The following is a 25,342-nucleotide window of genomic DNA, read 5'->3' on the forward strand; positions in this document are numbered from 1 at the left end:
TGTGTTCTCGTAATGTCCAGATTAGATTACTACAATGCGCTGTACATGGGGCTGCCTTTGAAGATGGTTCAGAAGCTGCAGCTTGTGCAAAATGCAGCAGCCAGACTGATAATGGAGACCAGAAGGTCCAAACATATAAGACCAATTCTGGCCCACTAGCACTGGCTGCCTATATTTTTCCAAGCTCAGTTCAAAGTGCTAGGTTTTTTTACCTATAAAGCTTTACATGGCTCGGGACCACAGTACCTGATGGAACACCTCTCCCGGCATGAACTGACCCATACACTAGGCTCTGCATCTAAGGCCCTCCTCTGAGAGTCTCCTCTGAGAGAGGCTCGGAGGGAAGCAACAAGGGAGAGGGTCTTCTTGATGGTGGCCCCCCATTTATGGAATAATCCCCGATGAGGCCCACCTGGCAACATTGTCATCTTTTCGGTGCCAGGTTAAAACTGCCCTCATCTCTCAGGCATTTGGCAGCATATAAGGAGTCTCTTTGATTGTCTCTTGCTGATTGTTTTGAATTGTTTAGATATACGTTGTTGCTGTGTGTGTTTTGTTCTGTCTCATTATGTGAATGGTTTTATACTTTATATAATGTAGGGATGGCGCGAGCATCTGGTTGGGGCTCAAAGCCCTGCAAGAAGTTGCCAGTTTGGCCCCTTGGACACCAGCTCATGGACCTGAGCTCTTGCCCAACTTGTGACATGCTGAGTCGGGCAAGAGCTCAGGCGCCCGCTTCCTCAGCAAGGAGAGGGGAAGAAGGCAGTGCCTCTCCTCTTTTCCCCTTCCTTTCAACAGCGGCAGTGGCATGGGAGAGGCTGGTCATTTTCCATAAGTTTTCCTGGCCTAATGGAAAACGACCAGCTTGTCCCTTGCTGCCGCCTCTATAACAGGTGGGGACAGAGGGAAGAAAGAGGCACCTATCCTCTTCTCCCCCCCCTAACTGCTGGAGCCAGGGGGGGGCTGCCCATCCCTACCCCCAAACTTGTGCTTCATCAATTCTTCCACCTCTTTCAGTAGCATCAAGCTATGATTCTTGCATTGCCCCTTATTCAGACCCATTTTTGTCCTGGATGTGGGACAGAGGTTACCTGCTCCAGAACCAGGAGCAAGGCTTGGATAAGTGATACCTGGAGAGAAGAACATATGCAACATTAGAGTAGGTCCTGGGACCTCTTTTGGTGAGTGCGGGCATGTGTTGAAGATTAGGAATAAGGGTTAGATTCTTTGGGTATGGGGAGCATGTGGAACTGAAACAAGTGCATGTTTGCTTCCTTGTTTACCCCTGCCTCCACTTCCCTTCTTGTGTCAAATTTTAGATTGTAAGTTCCTTGGGGCAGGGACTTTCTACTCCATAAAGTGCCATGCACACTGAAGAAGCTATATAAATAATGCATAATAATAACAACAATATGGATCCCAGTAGTGTCACAGTACTTAGGACAAAAATTGGGAGAAATACTTCAGGTCTGCCAGCTACATCTGGATCCTGTGGGTGATCTAAATCCAGTGCTGCTACTGGTTTTGCAAGATATAATTAGTACATCACATATGGTCAGTCAGCTCTACAGTCCACCACACAAAAGAAGTAAAGGCACAGCACCTGCTCTTTCCTTAGCATGAATGCTGATGCTGTCTAGCATCTCCATTTGGAAAGTGCCTAACACAGCTTGCATTTTTTGAATACTGAAGCTCCATCAGACGCATGCAAGTAATTTTCACATCACTGCCAGGGATGCTGAACTTGTGCCAAATTGTCAGGGACAGAATCTGCTTGGTTGGTTCTAGGAAATGATATGGTTGGCAAACTCTACAGAATATTCCCCACAACACATTCTGTATTGCAGAAAAGGTAGAACAGATTCTTAAAATGTAAAGGTTATTCGTCGGGTGCTTTTTTTGACCCTGAGGCTGCTTGGGAACCAGCCATACGTTTCCAGTGTTTGCTTGGGTTTTTTGCTTTGTAACTACTGTAGACAATTCATACTGGAATTCCTTGCTGAATCTGAAGTTAAACATACCAAGAGTTCACAAATGAATAAAACTTTCACAATCACAGAACATGCCTCTACAATTTAATAACCAATTTGTCTTATACCCAGCATGCTGAAACACTGGAAAGCTGCTATTTACCTCTCAAGCAGCAGTAAAGGAGGGTGAGGGGTGATCTCGTAGCTGTTTACTTTTTTTGTGTCACATAACCACTAGATACACGCTACATTTTCATTACTGGAAATGTCTGGAGGCAGCATACATTGTTGAGAACAAATTTTTAGCAAGCTGCACTGCTGTGGATACAAAAGCTGCCATGTGTGCTTATTTATTAGAGCATAGGATTGCTTGCTGTGTTCATATACTTCTTATTTCCCTAGAGAATGGAAACAGGTTGTTGCATTAATAAAAGGTATAATTATATAGTAGGAGAACAGAAGGTATAGTTGAACCTAGGAATGTCACTGACATTTTAGACCTGCCATTTGTAGTTGACAACAAGATGAAGGGACTGAATGGCTGTTAGCTTTGTGGAAGTAAACATTAAGGTAATTGGTTTAACCTTATGAAAGCACAGGAAATATTTTATTTGAAGAGAAATGCCAGTGAAAGCTGCAATTCAAAATATACCTCCAGCATAATGCAAACCTCATCACTAGACTTGCCCTGCCTGTATGAGATGAAGTTGCATCACTGAATGATGTTTCATAACATATTGTGTTAATGGACACAAAAGCCATTTGGCCAGAGCCAGCAGCAAGAAAGCCACAATAATAAATAGTGTAGTGTTTTGTCAGGGGAAAACCAAAATGTGGAAGGCATAGACTTGAGGCATGATTGGAACTGCATTCTATTCTATTCTATTCTATTCTATTCTATTCTATTCTATTCTATTCTATTCTATTGCAAGCACAGAAATGCAGAAGTGAGGAAGTCTGTGCCAAATTGTTATTTTTAAATATGCTGACATTTTGAAAGGAATATTAAGTCAAGTTTCTTCTCTGAAAACCAACATTTCATTCCTAATTTCAATCCAGTGTTTGAAAGTGTACAAAAGAGTTAATTTCAGTATGAGAAAGACCGTTAAGCATCCACAGATAATCTCACATATTCCTGTCACATACATTATAGTAACTGAATTTTAGTTGCTGCCTCAACTTTTCAGTAATCTTCTTCTGATTATTATCATAACCAACACGTAGCTAACAGAAGAAACAAAATGACCAATAGAGGAGCACAGGTCTAATTCTATCTGAATATAATAAATATCTAACTTGGTAAACATTTGCAAAGCTTTTGAAAATGTGAACTCATTTTATATTATAAATAACAAGTGGGACCTTCAATAAAATGCTGTAGTGTGGAGTGCTTCTATTTAGGAGTCCACTCAGCCAGCTACTCTATTCCAATTCTCCCGCATCAAGCAGCATTCTGTGCTCACTGAGCATGCTCAGTCTAGGAGATCAGGTTGTTGTTGTTGTTGTTGTTGTTTTACTAAATGAAGATGGGTTTACAACTCCAAATGCAAAATAATGGTCATTGTGTCTGTTATTCTCTCCTGAGATGTTTTAAAGAAGGCCTACTACACCCCCTCTCACAAGTTTCCTTTCCCCTTCCTCCTCCCTGTTTACATAGCTGCTGCAACATCTTTCTGTCTTATCGGTGAAAACCCAAGCAAACTGTGAAAAGCTCCAAAATGATCACTCTAAGCCTGGTGAATAGCAACAAAATGGCAATGAGATTCATTGTAAATAGTTATAAAGTAAAGCTGTGCCAAATACTGGCATTGTTCTTGTAGGCCCTTCTGTTGAGGTGGTTAGAACATCACCTATTGCTCGAAGTGGCAGAAAGCCTGTTTCCCCCTCTCCCCATAAATAAAGAAAAGTTAGGAACTCCGTCCCTTCGGCAACTTGTATTGAAAGGGTAAGACAACCCCTGTGAGAGGCCTTTGAACTCCCCCGCCCCCGCGATCAAATCAAATTGGGAGGGGCATTTTCAGTTCATCTCCACAAATGTCAAAAACTTTGGGCCAAACACTTCAATTCAACTTTGGTATAAACTGATGCATACTGGGCAAAAGAATGCCGCTTCATACATACATTGACATACACATACGTCTTCTAGCACTCAATTATTTACATATAACTTTAGCACTTCATCACAGTTCACCCAACTCTTGGATGTTCTTGCATTGCCAAAATGTGCAAAGATTGACTTCATGCAGTTCAAGACCATATAATCCTGGCACTTGTTACTTGAACCTGTGATACTGCTACTATAACTTCCTTGGGTTGTAAGCATCCCATCACTTGAGAATATGGCTTCAGTTGTGGTTTGTTGCACTGGGGTCTTTGTTTTCTTAAACCACTTTTTGTTTGACAATTTGAAAGATTTATTCTATGATGGAACATGGTGAAAGGGAAAACTTGTATTAAAATGGTATCTTGGAACGCTAGTAGAAACATACACTCAATTAATGTTCAGCTTACTATTTGTGTGGGGCCGCAGTGGCTTAGTGGTTAAGACGCTGAACTGCAGACTGGAAGGTCGGCAGGTCAGCAGTTCGAGACCCGAGTGCTGCATGACAGAGTGAGCTCCGGTCTTCAGTCCCATCTTCTGCCAACCTAGCAGTTCGAAAGCAAGAAATTGCAAGTAGATGAATAGGTACCGCCTCGGCGGGAAAGGTAACAGCTTTCCGTGCACTTCGGTATTCAGTCATGCCGGCCACATGACCCCGGAAGCGTCTTCGGACAGCGCTGGCTCTTCGGCTTAGAAACAGGGATGAGCACCGCACCCTAGAGTTGGACACGACTGGTTGGGGACACCTTTACCTACTATTTGTAGGGGTGGACGAAAGTCACTTACCTGTCCTCGAAGCTTGTGCGCGGTGGGGGGGAGGCGCTTCGCTGCTCCCCCCGCAAAGTTCAGGCCAGGGGGGGAGGCTTCCCACCTCGCCTGGCTGAAATTCAGGCCGGGGAGGAGGCACCTCGCCTCGCCCGGCCGCGAACTCAGAAGGTTTTTTTTAAAAAAACAACACGCCCCCGTGATAGGCTACGTGACGATTAACGTAGCCTATCACGGCTAGATCTGCAAAGTCAGCCGTGATAGGCTACGTAAATCGTCACGTAGCCTATCACGGGTGACTTTGGGGAAAAAAAAACACGTACGCAAATGGCGGCACCCATGGGGCGCCGCCATTTGCGTTCCTTAGTTTGGCACGTCTAGTCTATGTAAAGATTTACGTAGACTACGGCGAAAATAAGGGCAACACAAATAGCGTTCCCTTATTTTCGCCGTAGTCTACGTAAGTCTTTACGTAGACTAGACATGCCAAACTAAGGAATGCAAATGGCGGTGCCCCATGGGTGCCGCCATTTGCATACTCACTTTTTTTTTTCCACAGTCACCCGTGATAGGCTACATGACAATTTACGTAGCCTATCACGGCTGACTTTGGAAATCTAGCTGTGATAGGCTACGTAAATCGTTACGTAGCCTATCACAGGTGTGTTTGGGTTTTTTTACCTTTTTTTTCGCGGCCGGGTAGACGGGGCGCTCCTCCCCGGCCTGAATTTCGGCCGGGCGAGGCGGGGCGCCTCCCCCCCTCGCCTGAACTTTGGGGGGAGAACCAAAGCGCCTCCCCCCCACCGTGAAGCAAGCTGCAGGACAAGTTAAGTCCCTTTCGTCCATCCCTAGTGTGAACCAGGGCATTGTGTGTATTGCTAACTTGACTGGGAACTGAAGTGAAGGAAAAATCTTTTACATCAAACACTTTCCTCTTAATCTTCTAGGCCTCAGTTTAACTACTTTTTGATTTTACCTTTTATTGTCCTTGTGTTCATGGCAACAAAAAATTACTTGACAGTTCTGTATTCCTTATTTGGTCGCTTTAGTCTACGTAAATCTTTACGTAGACTACGGCGAAAATAAGGGCAATGCAAATAGATGCAAATCTAGCCGTGATACGCTACGTTAATCGTCACGTAGCCTATCACAGGGGCGTGTTTTTTTTCTTTGATTGGAATGGCGGCGGCGGCAGCCCCGGATGAACACCCACCAAACCGCCAGCCGGACCCGCCTCCGGGAGGGCCATTCGGCAAAGGTAAGTCCCGTCCCGGGGGGGGGGGGTGCGGGGTGCGGGGGGGTGCGGAGAATTTCTCCCCGAAATTTGTTCGGGGGGCCGAACATGTTGGTGCTCGGCCCCCCCGAAGTTTCGGGGAGAAATTCTCCACCATCCCTAACTATTTGTGTACATTTAATGAAACAAAGATATCACCACTTGCTGCTCTAGCTTCAGGCAATAGAAGTTCTTTATTTCTAGTGAAAAATAGAAAATAAAAGCCAGCTTCTATTTTTAGCTTATTTTGGATAATGAAAAAAGCATGTGGTATTTCTGCTATTTCACTTATATTGATGCTATAGTGTTTTTGTATAGTATCTTTTAAGTACATGTTCTAAGCAAGATTGCATTTGTCAGATTTGTTTTAACTTCTTTTTGATTCACTTAATGTATGGTTGATCCACTTAGGGCGCAATCGTATCAAGATAGGCGGCCACCTCTGAACTCAGAGTCAACCACCTATCCTAAGCAGGGCAGGAGAAGCACGGAGGGGATCGTTCCCTCTGCGCTTCTCCTGCCCTGCGCTTTTGGCTAGACAGCCAATTGTGGCTGTCTAGCCGCAGGAGCACAGAGCAGGGAAGGAGGCTGCAGTACGACACGTTGGATGTTTCGTACATGCAGCTACACCGTCCCCACCCTAGAATGACCCCCAGCCATGCCCCTTTTTGGCTGCTCTGCACTTGTCTTGCAAGCACGGCAGATGGGGCTGTTGTGTGCTGCCTTGGAGGCAGCGTGGAAGTTGGGGGAGGTTGGTTTTTCAGGAACTGACCTCGGAGCACAGGATCCAAGGTTGGTTCCTGAAAAACAAGATATCCTATGGCCGTCTAGCCACTGTCTAGTGGCCATAGGATTGCTGTCTTAATGGTTGACTAGTATGCTTGCCTTCTGATGAGTCATGATCAAGTGGAAATTGAACTAGTCAAATAAGTCAGTGTGGGTAATAGATGAAATATGCTATATCACCAAATTAGATAATCGATCATGTTAGAACAGATATGTCAATTGTTAATTTATGGTGTAGAATGATCTTTGTTTAAGAAATAGCATTCCTAAATCTTTCTTCAAAAAAAGAAATTTAACCTTTGAATAATTTGACCTCTTTTTCTCTTTTGATTTGCTTATTTTTGTTATTTCTACTACCTGGCTCCAGTGCTCTGGCCACATTTTTTTCCTTTAATATTACTGGCTCCCATAAACGTCTGCATTTACCATACACTCTTTGTCAGTGGTAGTTGAGAAAAATCCATTTCTCAGTTATGAAGGTATATTTAAACGTTAAGGCATATACAGGGTGTTTCAAAAAGATGGACCCGATTTGAAATCGCTATATCTCTGCAACCATGAACCGCCCATGAATGAAACTCTTACCACTTGAAAGGGTGGGGCATAGAGTTTCAAATGATTACTGCTATATGCCTCTCCCAGCACACACACAGCAGCACCACATTGGCACCTGCAGGTTCGACGTTTTCTAAATGACACACTACCTCAGCGTTGGATAGGCCGCACGGGACCCCAAGACTTGGCGCTACACTCTTGGCCCCCAAGATCTCCAGACATTACACCCTGTGACTTTTTCTTGTGGGAATACGTCAAAGAACCTGTTTTTGTGCCACCATTAGCATCTAATCTGGATGACCTCAAAAACAGAATCATGGCAGCGGTGACTTCAGTGGAAGAAGACACTTTGAGAGGCGTTTGGGGTGAATTCAACTATCATCTCGATATTGTCCGTACAGCAGGTGGAGGGCACATAGAGCATTTATAAAATGGTTAGTAAACCTTGATAACTCATTAAACCATTTGTAACTTTTGGTGTAATTGTAGCATGTTGCCATCGTGAAATATACTGCTTTGAAATTGAGTCCATCATTTTGAAACACCCTGTATTATACAATAAATACTGTGATATGTTCATGGTGTTTCCATATGGTCAGTAAATAGCAAGGCATGTTCTGTCCATAGATAATGACTACATGGTTACAACTCAGAAATCATTTAAAAATGTAAATAGCTTTATATATGATGCTTGTTCATCCTTTAACATTATTTCTAGGTTTGGTAAAGCCATATGCAGGATAGTGTTGCAGCTGGGTTTTTTTTGCTGTAAATAAGTCATTGGGCATATTACAATGTAAATTGGAAGAGGCTCATGAATGATAGTTTGGTCAAAATCGTATTAAAAACTGGTATCCTGTTGAGATATAAAGAGGACTTAAGAAGTTGGATATTATATCTGACAGCAGCCAAAGTGGTCGAGTATTTCATTAGATCATTTGTCACTGACAAGATCTGAACAAGATCTAATGGAGTAAAACAGGCAATATATGTGATATATATGTGCATTTGGGCTTTGATTCTTATTAAAATGCATTCAGTTTAATAGGATTTGGACAAAATTAATCATGCTGTATTGATTTTCTCATTTCTCAGAGGTTGCTAGTTTCTTTTTATTCCTTTTATTGCAGTGTATATTTCCTTTGTAAGGGGCTCTAGGTGGTCAATCAGAAGTGCAAGATGTTAATAATGATATTTGTGGACAGCCTTTTCTGTGGATATTCTGAACTCCATGCACTTAAAGATCATCCCTTGCATTGTGATTTTTGTTTTATGGGTATTAATTTGCATCCTGCCTTAGTTTTTATGATTTAGAGAAAGACATGTAAAAAATCTAAATAATAATTAGTATGATCAACAGAGAGTATTGTGGGACTTAATGACTAACACATTTACTATGGCTTCAGAGTCCACTTTATCAGATACATGTGTGTTATCACAAGTTGGCAGGTACATATAGACATGGTCGGGGGTGGGTGGACTTGTGAATGGTGAGGTGAGAGGGAAATGATATGCACAATGTACAGACTGTGACAATTATGTTATTGTATGTAATGTATGTAAAATCATTAGAGTAACCATTCACAAAACACTGTTAATGACAACAGAAGAATCATTTTATTGGTAAGCTAATTAACACCGCTAGTGGGATAAAAACATGTTATCTCAATCTGGGTTTCAGGTGATATAACTGAACCTCTTGATAAGTTGTAATTCAGTGGTTTCATGTTGGAGTTTCCCTTTGCAGTTCCTTTGTTCATGGCCAGTTTAAGGTTATTAACAGAATGTCCTGGTAGATCAAAATGTTCTCCCATTCGTTTCTGCCTTTTCTGATGTATGTCCATTTATTCATTTACATAGACCAGCAGTAGACAACCTTTTTGGGCCATGGACACATTTTGCAATTTGAGAAACTGTCCTGGGCACCTCACAAAATAGCTACTATGGGACCATGGCAAAGGACAACCAACCAGCCCAAAAGACTGAGTACAAGGCGGAGATAGGATCTGAGCCCCCAACACTCTAAAGAACTGCTTTGAACCCAATTTTCAGCATCAAGAGAAACCTATTCCACAGCAATCCCAGCTGCCAGTAAGAAAATTTGTTGTTGTTGTTTTAATGTGGGGAGGGAGAGGCACCTTGATGGGCACCAAGAAATTGTCGGGGGGCACATTGGTGCCTGTGGGGACCATGTTGCCTGTCCCTAGACTAGACATAAACTAAAGACTGACCTATATAGACTGACCTATATAGAATGCACTACAATTAAATGGTAATTATACTATAGCAGCTGACTGCAAGCTGCATTAAGCATCCTTATATGTAGGTGCAGTGGCATTAACCCACACAACAGACCTGTAAAAATGCAGTCCCTATACTTCTAGCCATTGAACACAGTAAGGTTGGTCCAGAAATCAGTTTTTAGCATGATATTCAAAGGACAGGACAGATTTTCTTAGTATTGACATTCAATATAAGAGTTCTTAAGAACATAAGAAAAGCCATTCTGGATTAGAGCAAAGGCCTATCTAGTTCAGCATTCTGTTCCCACAATGGAGAACAGTCTCCAATAGAGACTTCCTTGTTCTTCTTTTTTAACACCCACCCCCCACTGGTTATTTTGGGGAGGGAACAGGTGGGTGGAAAGGTTTTTTCCCCTCCAGAACACTCTTGCCCTGATCCAAATTGGGGCGGTGCACAGTTACACTAGAATAAATGAAACTATCAGAGTCAGCTCCATGCTATGTGATTATCGTAACAGGTAGTTTGGCCCTTACTTGTGTGTGTGCGCGTGTAAATGTGAGGGGTAGGCAGAAAAGTACCAGGGGAAGCAAGCTGGGTTGGACTCATGGAGCAAGGCTGAGTGAGGGAGCCCAGGGAAGCAAGTAGGGGAGGGGATAACCCCTACATGAACGTTTATTTATAAGGCTGCTAGAGGAGTCCCACTCCTTATTGACTATGAAAACCAAATATTTATTAAGGTATGTTGATTCCTCCAGTGTATTTTATGGGTGCTCTCATTAGCCAGTTTCTTTACAGAAAAGTGTCCCAGTTGTGGCTCACTGGATGCATTTGTCTACCTGCACAATTAAAAGGCAATATGAAGCTTCCTTTTTCTGTTGTGATGATGGTGTTTAATTGGCTTGTAACTCGGAAGCATACCTGTTACATCTGTGGATTTTAAACGTTTGTTTATAATGAAATTGTCATTTCTTTCCCTCTAACACACTGAACATTGATGTTTGTTTATTTGTTTATAGCAATTAAATTACCTCTCTGCTCAAAGATACCTGATGCAACATTTAAAGCTTTTAAAACCAATAATATAATTCAGTAGTCCTCTAAATTCCAATAAAATGTAACTTTATCATATTTAACATGATGTGAATTATAGCTTCTTCTTTTTACAAAGGTAGTATCAAATTCTCTGGATTATTGATTTCTGCAGGCAATCTATTATTAACTTGTTTGGGGTGGGGAAAAAGAAAGTGATAATAGAATATTCTTCCTAAATGATGTATTCCTCAAGAACTTTTAAGCAGGATGAAATACTGTGTTGCTATTTTTATTTGGCTTTTTTCATTTGAAAAAAATCATAATAATCTTGGGAATAATTACAATTACAATTTGTGATAATATTGTAAGGTAAACCACTATTTTCATTTTACAGATAAGGAAATCATTATGAGAGAAAGTGCTCATGCTTTTCCCTGGGCTCCCTAATAAACCCATGCTAGATGTGGAGCTTGAATCTGCGTTTCTGCAGTTCTAGAACTGCCAGGTTAGTCACAGTTAGGTCACTTCGTCTCATAACGCTCATTGGGGTGGTTGATTTTTTAAACACTTCCTCCAACTCATGGTAACATGTGCATCCCTACAGTGGGTGGGAATCTAACGGAACAGGATTCCTTGAAAAGGTCAACTACAAATAGATTCTTCCAAGTCCTTTCAGCAAGCGAGTGACTGTGGAGCCCACCCCACAGTTTTTTCATTCAACCCAGTTCTGCCTGGTTTGCATCCATTTAGTGACTGTAAGAGTCACTGTTTGCTGCGGTAAACCTTGTTTTTCTGAATTCATGTAGAAAGGTATTCAGGGAAGCAAATTCTAACTCAGTCACTTATGCCTGCCAGCTTCTGCTGTTTCATGCTAGTGTTCCGTGCATCTGACCTTTCACTGGAGTACAAAAGAGGAAGGGATGGTTTGGGGAAGGGAGAGAATGAAAAGCTCATATAAACACTGAGATTCCTGAGGAAAAGGAAAATATATAATTTGTACAATACTTTAGCAGCTGGTTGAAAGCTACTTAACTGTAAACAGGTTTGCTGTTGGTTTACTATAGGACATGGGAAATTCCCTCCCCACTCCATTTCTAAGAGCTTTTCCACAGATCACGTCTTTGGTTTGCGCACTGAGAGACAATGTTCGCTATAAATGTAGATCCATCTAGAGGAATCCAATAGCCTATCAGGGGCTAATTCAACATGTATCTAACTTATGAGGAAGAATCTTGCATAATGTGGTGGCAGATGGTGCCTACCCTGAAGTACTGGTTTTGCAAGCCCTAAATGGTTGTTTAGGTATTTCCAAAAAGAATTCCCATTATAAAGGGACATTGAAAACTCCAGTGTAGTTCCCTAAAGAAAATACGATGTGTTTTTCTGGGGGTGGGAGTGAAGATCTTGGAAAACAGTGAAGATAACTGCTGTAAGCTTCTGCTAATCTGGAAACAAGATACCGGCTGCTAGAAAGATGCAATGGTTTTAGAACTTGATTTCATACTGTTTTCGCTGACCTTGCCTGACAAGACCAAATTACAGACTGTGTTGATAGAATGGAGATGGACAAGTTCTGGAACATTAAATAAGGTAGACGAGTGAAAACATAATGCTAAAGTAATAAAACCTTCAAGAGATACTTTTTTAATCAGGAAAACAGAACATACTATTACAAAATGGTAGACTAAACTGAATACTGGGAAATTGCACTCACAAGAAACACAGTAATTTCAATACATCTAGTGTACAATCCTATATATGTTTAGATAAAAAAATTAATGCTGGTGGTTGTAATACTTTTTTCTGTCCAAACATGCATAGGTTTGTGCTCTTAATTAAAGCAAGAAGGAGGGGCAGTACATAATGGTGGTACATTGGCCTAGAGAATGTTACAACTAAAAGGAAATGGCTAAGCATATTATAAATGGAATATGTTTACCAGCAAGCTAGAACAGATTAGCATCAGAAGTTTTATAAAATAAATACTTTCTGAAACACTGAAGTATAAGACTTGGGTTGTTCACTTCTGATATTTACTTATAGTCTCAAAATAATGCTAATTGGTGGGTAATATCATTTATAGAATTTACTTTGCAAAGATAGTGAGAGGTTTTGTGAAAGAGATTGCAACAACACAAAAATACATACCCACGAAGTCTGGAGCAGCAAATATGGTATTTATTTAAGGATTTATAACTGACCTTTCAGAACATATTGCCCTTACAACATGGTTTACAGAAAGTTTCAGACACATGAAAGCATCATTAAAATAACCAATATATAATAACCAACACATTTCGGCATTGCATTAAAACCAGCAATAGCCAAAAACACATACATACACACATCCCAAGCACAACATATCATCCAAACTCAGAGCAGAATAAAAACATCTTCAAAGTTCTCTTAAAAACCAGCAATGACAATACCATATATGTGTTTCCCTGTGGAGGAAATCCCAGAGGCCCTATCCCCTGCTGTAATATGATCTGAACACCTAGCTCCCACAAGCAATGCATTTCATTGGCAGGGGCAGGGCCAGCATCAAGGGTGGGCAAGGTCAGGCACCTGCCAAGGGCCCACACCCCATCAGGGGCCTACTGACAAGATCCTCCCTATGAGGAAAGGTTACAACCTCCGGGATTGTTTAGCTTAGAAAAAAGGTGAGTAAGGTGACATAATTGAGGTGTACAAAATTATGCATAGTGTGGAGAATGTGGATAGAGACATTTTTCTCCCTCTCTCATAATACTAGGACCCGGGGTCATCCCATGAAGCTGATTGGGGGTAGATTCAGGACTGATAAAAAGAAGTACCTCTTCATACAGTGCATATTAAAATAATGGAATTTACCTCCACAAGATGTAGTAATGGCCACCAATTTGGATGGCTTTAAAAGGGGATTGGACAACGTCATGGAGGATAAGGCTATCAATAGCTACTAGTCCTGATGGCTATATGCTACCTCTAGTATCAGAGGCAGTATGCCTATGTGCACCAGTTGCTGGGGAACATGGGTGGGAAGGTGCTATTGCACTCATGTCCTGTTTGTGGGTTTCCCATGGGCAGCTGGTTGGCCACTGTGTGAACAGAATGCTGGACTAGATGGACCCTTGGTCTGATCCATCATGACTCTTCTTATGTTCTTATTCCCCTGGACTTGCTTTTCACCACTGCAACCTGCTTGTTCACCTACCTCTCGCTCTGGCCGAGAAAATAGCGGTGGTGAAAATATTCCTGCCGGCTTGCTCACTGGCTCTTTGCCCATCAAACAAGCAAGTGGTAGCAGTGATGAAAAAAATGAGAAGCAATAGCAGCTAGTGACAATGGCAACAAGAGAGTAGGCTTACTGAGGGATCGGGGCTGTTGAGGTGCCTTGCCACAGGCCCATCAAAAACCTGGAGCTGGCACTGTTCACTGGTAATAGCAGTCAGATACTCGAGGTTCTCTCTCTTCAAGCACCCATGAAATAGGTCAACTGGGCAATTTGAACTTTATGGCTTAGAACAGTAGCAAACAATGTATCGAGTGGAAGCTGTAAGTTTAAGTTGCTGAAGGCAGTTCTTCTTTTTAACCAGCCTTGCATTATTTGTTAAATGGTCTTAAACGATTGGTAGAACTTACTATTTTGTATATGATTTCTGAATATCTGGGGATAGTTTGATAATAATTTGATACTGATTTCTATGCTGGGTAGAGTAAGATATTGGTTTGGATCTAGACTTAGCCATGCTTAGAGTAACCCATTAAAATCAGTGGGACTTAATTTAGTCATGACTAACTTAAGTCTTATTGATTTCAGTGGGTCTACTCTAAGCATGACTATGTGTGGATCAACACAATATTAGTTACTTATATAGAAAGTAAAGTGAGTCAGATAAAGATCTCTCTGTATCTTACTGTGTAATCCTATACAGACCTTCTCAGAAGTAAGCCCAATTCAGTTCAATTGAACTTACTCCTAGGTAAGTATTATGAGAACACATCCTTAATGAACCATCTATAACCCTCTTTCTGCTTGGTGTGTGTGCAACATGTGCTTGAACTGAAAAATGTCTCAATTAAGTGACGAACAAACAGGCATAACACAAACTTTGGTCTCCGTGTAGGTGAAAAACTGCTATCTTTCCAGTCTCCTTCATGAAAAATCCTTTGTCACTCAAAAGCGTGTATACATTCTACCAGCAGGGTATGAATGAACTTGATTCATCCACTGTTCCTTCCTCCAGGACAGCAAAGACTTCAGTAAATTATACTGAAAACTAGCGAATAATCTTCAGTGAGTGATTCAAAGGCAGAAGTAGGATAAGAAGCTAAAGAACAGGGTGATGAAGGGCAGCTTTGCAATAAGAAACATCAAACCATACTGAGCAAAGCAGTTCAATAATGGCTGCTGAATAGCATCAAATTTTTTCAGCTGTTTCTCTTTTTACATTAGGTTCTTGCATTTGCTAATAAAAGCTACGAGCATTCATTCCGAAGCTTCATGGGCTGACTGAATTTTGGTCACCAAGCCTGCAAGATACAGGGGAAACTTACAAGGACACAGGTGATCAGAATATATAACTTAATGTGATTTCATGTATTAAACCAAAAAGAGCTTGTTGTTGGGTTGTTGTTCTTGTTATTTTATTTATTTATTTAACACATTTATACCCCACTCTTCAGTCAGCAAGGCTCCCAGAGTGGCTTACAGATCAGTAAAAACAAGGCAGTCCCTGCTCTCAGGATTACAATCTAAAAAGACACAACACAAATGGGAAAAGGCATTGGGAGGAAAAAGGAAAACAAGAAAGCTCAGGCACCCATTCAGGAAAATGAATTCTTAAAGTTATAAGGGTTGTATAATGATCAGCTGTAATGCAGCCATACATTGTTGGTCTTATTATCATGACTCTCTGGAATGGTAACACTTCAAAGAGAGGAAGAGCCAAAAATGGCTGGTCTCCCAATGAAGTGGCCCAGCTTCCTGTCTTTCTCTCTTGTTCACCCTGATGGGTTAGCTGCTGGATGCCTGATAAAGCTGACTGACAGTGGCCATCCTGTCCTTATTTAGCGTTCCTTTTTCAAACATTTTCCAGAACTTTAGTACAGACTTGTATCTAAATATTCACCTGCTCACCAATGGTACTTGGAATTCCACACAGGTGTGTACATGGAGTTCTGTGCCATTTAACCAAGTGAGCAGGCTGGTGAAGAAGGAGCAGGTTGCCGGGTCCCTTCTTCACTATTCTGCTGTGTTTCCATGCTGGCCATGGAAGAAGAAGCTTCATGTCCTCCCAGCCTGTACAGAAGCTGAGAGGGCTGGTAAAGGAGGGACAGAGCATTCTAGAAGAAACTAGCATGTTCACTTGCATGGGTGGGGGCTGCCATGTTTGTGTGAGTGCTCGCATCTGCACCCAAAATCAGGTTGTGTTTAAATGTGTGTATGAGAGAGGGGAGACCCTGCCGAGGAAGAAGATACTGATGAGGGGCTTTTAGTGCTGGGTCATGTTTGTACTGGAGGTTGTTAAGTATGAAGGAGGATGCCAAATGGTGCCACAATCATGCATGGTTTGCCATGTTTATCAGTTTCTGCCATGGCTGCTCCTCTTTCACACCAGTGCCACCACCATCAGCAAGAGCAGCAGCTCCAGCTGCCTACTGAGCAGGTTTCCTGGGGCACCCAGAAATGGTGGCAGAAGAGGCTGGCTGCATGTGCATGTTGTACAGATATACCTGCTGGGTAGGAGAGGTGCCTCTTTAGCCTAGCTGAGCCCTTGCTGGGTCCAACAGCAACCCATCATAAAGTATCCTTTAATTTAAAACAATATTTTGGCAGGAAATAGTCTGGAGACAGGTGGTAAACGCAAGGGCCAGGAAGAATCCTGCCTGGGTCAGACTGCCTGTACTGTAAGCTCTGGCTCAAGAGATTTTTATGAGTATAATGCAGGTAAGTAAAAAATGTTGTGAGCTGCTGACTTTGGGGGGCTTAATACTAAGACTTCATTACTACACATGTTCAGCTGATCACATTGAAACACATCTTGTGGGTGGGTGGGTGGGCAGATTGTAAGAATATAAATTGTTGTAAATTCATTCCTAACGCAATATTTTGTAGTACATCCATAATCACAGCATACATTTTATATACAAACCCAGTTCCCCTTGGAGAAACTGAAATGCATATATATGATTAGGTAGTCCAAGTAATAGCACATAAAATGTTGAGACTAGATGAGAGCATGCAGATTTTAATACTGGATGAGCTAGAAGAGATAGATCAGGTGCTTTAGGCAAGTAGCAATGCAAATAGCTTAAAATTACATAAGGGCTCCAGTCTGATTGCTTCCTAAGTTAAAACCCTTCTTGTAGTAATTTAAAGTTATGTGCAATTTGGTTTTCATTACGTCCCAAGGTCAAGTCATCTTGCACGAATGGAGGAGGCTTTTAGCAGCTGGTCTAAACATCATTTTACATACATTCTCAGATGACCAATACTTCCTATTCGTTTTATTCCCCCCCCCCCCCGACATTAGTTGCTTCTGGTGAAAATACATGATATTGGCACATGGAATCCTAGAGGTTAGTGGCAGCACATTTGCCACTAACACAGGCATAATATCACAGTTCATGTTTCACAGGCACAACAACCCATATCTTTCGTTCTCAGCACTTGTGTGCAGCAAGTCTTGTAACACAAAAGCTTCATAATAATGGTTTTTGCAAACCAACTATATCAGGTCTACATGATTTATATTCTGTCATATTGGCTAGATCCCTTTTTTGTTAATATAGCCAGACAGGTTGACATGCATGTTTTTGTTTGTTTGTTTCACCTCTCAGTGGAAAAGCACATCTATTGCATGCAGAAGGTCCAAGTTTCGCTTCCTGGCATCTCCAGGTAGGGCTAGGAAAGAATCCTGCCTGAAACCTTGGAGCGCCGTTGCCAGTCAGTGTTGACAATACTGGGCTAGATGTACCAATGCTCTGGCTCATTATAAAGCAGCTTCCTATGTCCCTATCCAGTGAAAATGGAGCACTACGTATTTCTGCATTTGGAAATAACTACTTTTTGTATGAGCGTTTCTGTTTAAAATCCATACTATCCTCTTGATTCATGGAAGTATTCACTATGTCTGAGTACATACGTAGTACCTGGTGATTATTACAGTACATTTCCTTATTGTCATCTTTGCTTCCTCCCAGTGTAACAATTTATTAACTTTTCGACAACCATCAGAATTTAATTTAGAATAACAGATGATGCAGGAAGAAAGATCAAATCTAGCTTCCAAAAAAGCTTTTCCATTCAGGTTGGCAAGTCTAATGGGAGTGTGTGTGTGTGTGTGTGTATACACACACACACACAGTACTGTGCAAAAGTCTTAGGCCACCGTTAGATTTGTTGTTTTAGCAATGGTATAATGACCATATATAATTATTTCTCAGTCTGTTCATTAGAATACAACCAGAAAATACAGGAAATTTGTATGCAGTACTGTGCAAAAGTCTTAGGCCACCATTAGATTTGTTGTTTTAGCAATGGTATAATGACCATATATAATTATTTCTCAGTCTCTTCATTAGAATACAACCAGAAAATACAGGAAATTTGTATGCAGTATTCAACATTAGAAAAAAACAGAAAAAACAGCTTCCACAGGCTAAAGTGGCAAGTATTTAGTGTGACCTCCCCTTACACTAGAGTAACAGCAGGCGCCTGGCCAGGAATGGTCTTCATGGAAGGGTAGCAGCCAAGAAACCACTTTTGCAGAAGGGGAACAGGGTGAAAAGGCTAAGATATGTTAAAGCTCACAAAGATTGGAATGAAGATCAGTGGAAAAGAGTATTATGGAGTGATGAATCCAAGTTTGAAATTTTGGGGTCCAATCATCAACAATATGTGAGAAGAAGAGTTGGAGAGAGATGGACGAATGAGTGCTTGCAGCCTTCAGTGAAACATGGTGGAGGATCTGCCCTGGTTTGGGGCTGCATTTCTTCCAGTAGTGTTGGTGATCTTGTCTGTATTGATGGGATCATGAATGCTGAAAAGTACAGACAGGTTTTAATTCATCATGCCATTCCTTCTGGAAAGCGCCAGATTGGGAATGGTTTCATTTTTCAGCATGATAATAATCCCAAGCACACTGCTAATGCAGTGAAATCATATTTAGTTAGGAAAACAGCTGATAAAACACTGACAGTCATGGACTGGCCTCCACAGAGTCCAGACTTGAATATTATAGAGGCAGTATGGGATCACCTGGACAGAGAAAGAAATAAAAGGCAACCTACATCTAAAGAAGAACTCTGGGAAGTGCTGAAAGATGCCTAGTATAATATACCAGATTACTTCAGAAAACTTCAGGATAGTCTCCCCAAAAGAGTTCAAGATGTGCTTAGAGCCAAGGGAGGTCACACTAAATACTGACTTTTGCCTGTACATATTTCCTGTATTTTCTGTTTGTATCTTAATACGGAGACCGAAAAATAATTATAGATGGTCATTAAAACTTTGCTAAAACAACAAAGTTGGTGGTGGCCTAAGACTTTTGCACAGTGTTCTCTCTCTCTCTCTCTCTCTTTCTTTCATATATATATATATATATATATATATATATAGTGTGTGTGTGTGTGTGTATTGGAGAAACTGAGAGAATGGATTAACTTCACAGGATTCTTGTGAATATAAATTGGGATGACTTGATTGGGATATATAGTCTAGTCTTGTTACACACTCCACATGTCCATTCCAGTATTTAGATTAGCCAAGTGAAACTTATGCTCTAAACCAGCCTCCTCAGCCTGGTACCCCCCAGATGTTTTGACTACAACTCTCACGATTTCAATGCCAGCACCAGTGGTAAGCACCAGGATTGTTCCTCATATTTTTTTCAAGGGCAGCAAGACTGTACTGTACATGTCACGGTATGCATGGGATATGTGGCTAATGCAAATGTGCCTGCCTGCCTTGCCTCAAAGGGACAATAGTCTCTTATAGGTTATACATCAGTGCTGAATATTTGGTATGTTAGAAGGATTTAATGCATGCTTTCAGAGAGAGAGAGAGCGAGTGAGAGAGAGAGAGAGAGAGAGAGAGAGAGAGAGAGAATTACATGTTATCTTTTTCTTTTTTGTAGCTTGCCGTCTTTCACTCTGGCAGGCCTAGACTATTCCCTGTTGCTGGCAGTAATTTAAGGAACTTGCTTTTAGTTGATTCTTTAGAAAAAACATAATTGAAATGGATCCTGAGGAAAACATTTCTAGCAACAATAAAAACATTTTTTATAAAAACTTCAGATGGAATCTGATTTCACAATCTGATGCAACTGATTTTATACAGGAAGTTATTACATCATATTTGTGTTTGTGCATATAATATTTCAATGCCCGTCTGTATAATTTCCTAGCATCTCAATCCAATGCATGTTTATTCAACAGTAAGTTCCATTGTGTTCAGTGAGGTTTACTCCCATGTAGGTGTGTATAGGATTGCAGCCTAAATCATTAAACCCTTTGACAAAAGGTGGAATTTGTGAAATATTTTGGACATTACACTGTTCCTTTGTTATAAGAACTGGTTGTTGATGATGGTAACTGATGACACGTTGCATTCATCTTGAATATAGGTCAGTTAAAAGTATTTTATACCAGCATGAAAGAATCAGCTCTTGTGGTTGCCAAGAGATACATGGGCCCAGAATTGTTTTCTATAAAGGAACTTTAAACATGTTTGTTATCAGGAATATCATTTCTTTATTAATATATCATGTTAATACTACCACCCACAGCTATCTTCCAGTTGCCTTAGCAGCATACATCATTATATTTCACAGTGAACATACAAAAATGTGCATGTTCCTCCAAGTCTTGGAGGAAGTATAGAGACATTGCTGTCTCTGTTCAAAATGGGCACTGATGTTTTGCTAGAATGCAGGGAGAGCATCCATTTGCTGTACCACAGCCATCCACACATATCAGTGCATGGTATGATAACCATGGTTCCCTGCATTTGACATTCGGGACTATAGTAGTAGTAGTAAAAATGTTTATATACCACCTCTCAAAGGTTCTCAAGATGGTTCTAGGATCAGTATTGGGAAAAAAGGCGGGATATAAATAAATATAATAATAATAATAGGATCATAGGAAGCTGCCCTATACTGAGTCAGACCTTGGTCCATCTGGCCCAGTATTGTTGACATTGACTGGCAGCGGTTCTCCAGGGTTTCAGGCAGGAATTTTCCCAACTCTTCTTGAAGATGCTGTGGATCAAACCTGGGACCTTCTGCATGCAAAGCAGATACTCTGCCACTGAGCCACAGTCCCTCCGACATGTATTCTCATATAGAAACAATAACATACAAAATCCATCATAAAATGTAAAAGAAATAAAACAAATTGCTGCTCAGTTCTTTTCAGCTCAAAGCACCATTAAAAGCCAGTGTGTTGGATCCGAAGTTGTCCCACAATGAATGGAAGTGCCCCTTATTTATCGTTTTATTTATTGTAGTTTTAGTCAGCCCAAACACAAAAGTTGTCTTGGTGGATTATGTGATAAAAGTTGTTGGCAGTGGAACTAGAATCCTGTAGAGGCTCCCTGCTGGAAGAAGGGGGTGGGGTGGTTATCTTTGTCAATTGCTCCCCCCCCCCACAGCCTACAGTGTCACATCCCTCAATATTCTGGAGTGTCCCCCAGCCACCAAGACCAGATTGGGGGGGGGGAGGGATCAGTTAAAATCTATCACCCCTTATGTCCATTAGGATCATCCAGTTCATGGAATTCTGCTGTGCATAACTCTGGATCTAACCCAGTGTAAATAAAGATGGCCTTATCTGACACCTTAAAAACAAACAGAGACCTTGGTGAGTGAATAACACACAGGAATTTCAGAGACAAGGTGCCACAGTTGAAAAGATGGGGGCACTCTGGGCAGGGACTCTGAAGAAGATCCTTATATTGTGATGATCACACTGAACATTTTAAAAAAATAAATGAAGTTTAAAAGATGTTGGGGACAGTGATACAAATTTGTAATATATTGTGTGAAAAGAAAATACATACATGAAAATGGATGGTTATGTTTAAATGAGTGGTTAATTAAATGTTAGTAAATGTAAGGCCCTTATATAACTGAAAAATCTTCAAATAAAGTAGTTTTCTGTTTTTAAAAAGAATAACTTAATAATCATATGGAAACAGATACATATGGGAGCTGGCAGTCCATCACATCCCGCAGACACTTCTCCTCTAGATCTTTGTAGGTAAAAACTAGCACTTCAAATCTTTCCAGGAAACAAATTGGTAGCCAGCAAAATAACTTATGAACTATTGAGTTGTGTTACCTAGTACCAGGATGGGTCAGCAGCCTTGCTGCTATATATTAAACCAATTGGAATTTCTGGACAGTCCCAGGTAGAGTGCATTGCAGTAATCTAGATTTTAATCAAAGCATGTAAGCCTGTGACCTGGTCTTGTTTTTTTTCAAGAATGACCATCTTTAGTGGGCCAGCCTAAGTTGATAAAAAATGGTATAAGCCATAGAAGTTACCTGAGCAGTAATCCATAAAGCAGTGTCCAAACTGCTCAACCAGTCCTTTAGAGGAGTATGTAGCCTCATCAAGAATAGGCTGAATCCCTACTCCTTAGCCAACTGTATTCCCCCACCAACAGTACCTCTGTCTTATGTGGATTGAGTTTCAGTTTATTGCCCCAAATTTAGCCCATTACCAGTTGCAGACATCTGTTCAGGTCATCTACAGCCACACCTGGAGAGGATGAAAACAAGAGAGAGAACAGAGTGCCCCAGATCTTCAGACAACATCAGTAGTTTCATGGAGCATGGCAGACAAGAAAGAAGCCTGTGGAACTCCATATCACAAATACATGGGTCAGATAGTAGTTCCCCAGTCTCACCTTCTGAAATCACTTAAGCAAATAGAAATAGAACCACCAAAGCACTGTTCACGTATCTTTCAGAAAGATACTGTGGTTGATGCTATCAAAATCTGCTGAGAGGTCCAGAAAAATCAACTCCCCCTTTGCTCTCCCGTTGATGGTCATCCATCCAAATTTGGAACCTGCAGTATCTACAGTCTGTGGCTTACTCGCACAACAGTAGGGACAGCAAATTATCCAGCTGTTGCAGTGTTGGGAGAAAGGGGGTTTGTATTTGCTGTTCAACCTGAACTTTTGGTCAACTATTTGAGTACACATTGCTGTCTCAATACAGCAAAGTTGAAATTGAGTAGGAGTAATTAAAGATAGGGAAATGCATCTACTTTTGTTCCCACTTAAACTATCTCTTCTCTTGGCTTCAGTGGTATCTTGAGTTCACTGTCTCTCCCAGCTTTCATTGAATTGGAGCAATGAATAATATAAACTCATAAGTATTACATTAGAAAGATACATTAGAAATGTATGTTCAACAAAGGACTTGTTATTTTAATCTTTGATATACTGGCTCTGATGTATAATCATTAAACACAAAAAAATGGCACTTAAACCAGAATAGCTTTTAATGAAGCAGAGACAATCTGTAACTGGTTAAAGCTAACCAATTACAGCAATAAGAAAAATGTTTCTAAAAATGATAATGAATGCATAATTAACCAGTTCTTGCTCTTTTAATAATCTTGAGAGAAATTAACTATCTCAGCAACTTGATTATATAAATTATAGTCAAAGAAATATATTGCATGGGATAAAGTGTGACTAGTCATCTCCAGTAGTGCCCTATCACACCCAATTTTCTCTAATTTCATTGCTGCCTTTCTATGCTTTATTATTCCATAGCATCACTTTTAGCCATGGTAACAGTATAAAACAATGACACCTTTAAAACTAGAATCAGTTCTCTGGTAACTCTAGAGGAGATAATTCTTCAAAAATCCTGGTCCCTAACCATTTGGCAAGAACCAGCACCTTGAATTCAGCCCCAAAACAAACTGGGAGCCAGTGTAACTGTTCTAAATTGGTGCAGTGCAAAGAACCAGGCTCCTGTCAGATGTCAAAGTGCTGAATTTTGTTTGATTTTTTAACAATTGCCATTTCTGTACACTTTTCTAGGGCAGCTCCATCCATGTAGAGCATGTTAAAGTCATTAGGGATGTTGCTGGAGTCCGAAAATGGGGAGGAGTCCAACAGACTCCCCCCTACTTGGCCTTCTGGACCCCATTTGCTGAGCCACCGCCACTTACCAGAACCGCTCACCGAGTGCCTGCGTGGTCTGCGAGTGCCTGGTGGCCACATGTCCCCTTAGCAAGCTGCTATTTTGCATAAAAAATGGTGGTTCAACATTTTCTGGATATGTAATGTTACATAAATGGTAGCCATAAAGGGGCCATTTATGCAACATTACAGGTGTTAATGGTCCATTTACACCCGTAACGTTGTGTAAATGGCCCCTTTACAGCTGCCATTTATGTAATATTACATATCGGAAAAACCCTGAGCCACCATTTTTACACAAAATGGCGGCTCACTAAGAGGACAGTCAGCCCATTGGGCACTCCAGTAACTTGCACAGTGAGCAGGGGCAGGCGGTGGCAGTGCCTCAGCGAGCACCCAGTGAAACCAGACAGAGGTGAGTCTGTCCATCCCTGAAAGGCATTTAAGCTGGAAGTAACCAGAGCATGTGTAACTGTGGCAAGAGCAACCTTCTTCAGGAAAGGCCATAGCAAGTGCACTTTTTAAAGCTGAGCAAAAGGCATCTAGGCAAAGCCTCCTGCTTACCCAGTAGCAAACCTGCATCCAGGAACACTTCCACACTACATACCTACTTCTTTAGAGGCTGCACAACCACATCAAGAGCAGGCTGTGCTCCTACTCTAAAATCAGTAATCCTTCCTACTAACATGGCTTTTTGTTTGGATTAAGCTCCAGTTTATTAGTCTACATTCAGTCCTTCTTTGATCTCAGACATTGATTCAGGAGTACCACAGCTTCTCTGGAATAAAATGGAAAGGAGAAAAAGAGCTGGATGTTGTCAGCATACTGATAACAACTGTCCTAAAACCAAATTACAGCTACTCAATTGCTTTTTGTTGTTGGTTGATTGTTCACATTGTCAATGCACACTGCTGTATTTGTGAAAGGCTGCTGTTTTCATTACAACAGCAGGATAATACCAAAGAGTCTGTCATTATATTATCACAATGGTCACTGAGCCCTATCCTGCTCACTTACTTGTAGATGGAAACACCCACATAATCATGTTCTTTAAGATGCATATTTGAAGAACAATCATTACATATTAAGTGCTGTAGAAATAAGAAGCCCTCCTTTTCCAAGCCAAAATTTCCATCCTGTTGGAGTTTCCCTACAATTTATTTCTATTGTAAATTACAATTTGTAATGCGATATCCTCATATCTCATCGAAATTAATAGACTCCAAGCTATTGATGACAGCTGTCTTTGATTGTACCAATGTAGATTTGGCAATGAAGTCATTTTGGGAAAAATCTACCTGTTAAAAATACATTTCTACCCTTCTGAGTGAGATTTGAATGGAAATGTACTGTGGATGAAGTATCCACTTTTTAAATACACGAATGCCATAAGACAAGATTTGCAGAAGGGGCAGGGGGGAGGGAGGTACCTCAGTGGAAGATGTTCAGAATTCATTCCATTT

General features: G+C 41.0%; 1 protein-coding gene across 19 annotated transcripts in view; it reads left to right on the forward strand.

Moving 5' to 3' along the window:
* PRR16 (proline rich 16) overlaps nucleotides 1-25,342 on the forward strand; it is a 197,471-nt gene that overhangs the window by 147,110 nt on the left and 25,019 nt on the right. For 3 of the 19 annotated variants that reach the window (XR_014787699.1, XR_014787697.1, XR_014787698.1), the window contains exon 3: nucleotides 9,311-16,658. The exons of 1 other annotated variant lie outside the window; for it this stretch is intronic. Coding sequence is in view for 1 of the 18 variants with exons in the window: in XM_084833941.1 (XP_084690067.1) it covers nucleotides 15,165-15,221 (57 nt within the window). In the remaining 17 variants the exon portion in view is untranslated. Of the gene's footprint in view, nucleotides 1-9,310; nucleotides 24,073-25,342 lie in introns of those variants that run through there. 15 more of the 19 variants (XR_014787701.1, XR_014787712.1, XR_014787711.1 and 12 more) reach the window with 11 other exon arrangements.

The sequence above is a fragment of the Heloderma suspectum genome, chromosome 2 (genome assembly GCF_057233095.1).
Source record: "Heloderma suspectum isolate Gila_16-S chromosome 2, 16-S_ref, whole genome shotgun sequence".
NCBI classification, from domain to species: Eukaryota; Metazoa; Chordata; class Lepidosauria; order Squamata; family Helodermatidae; genus Heloderma; species Heloderma suspectum.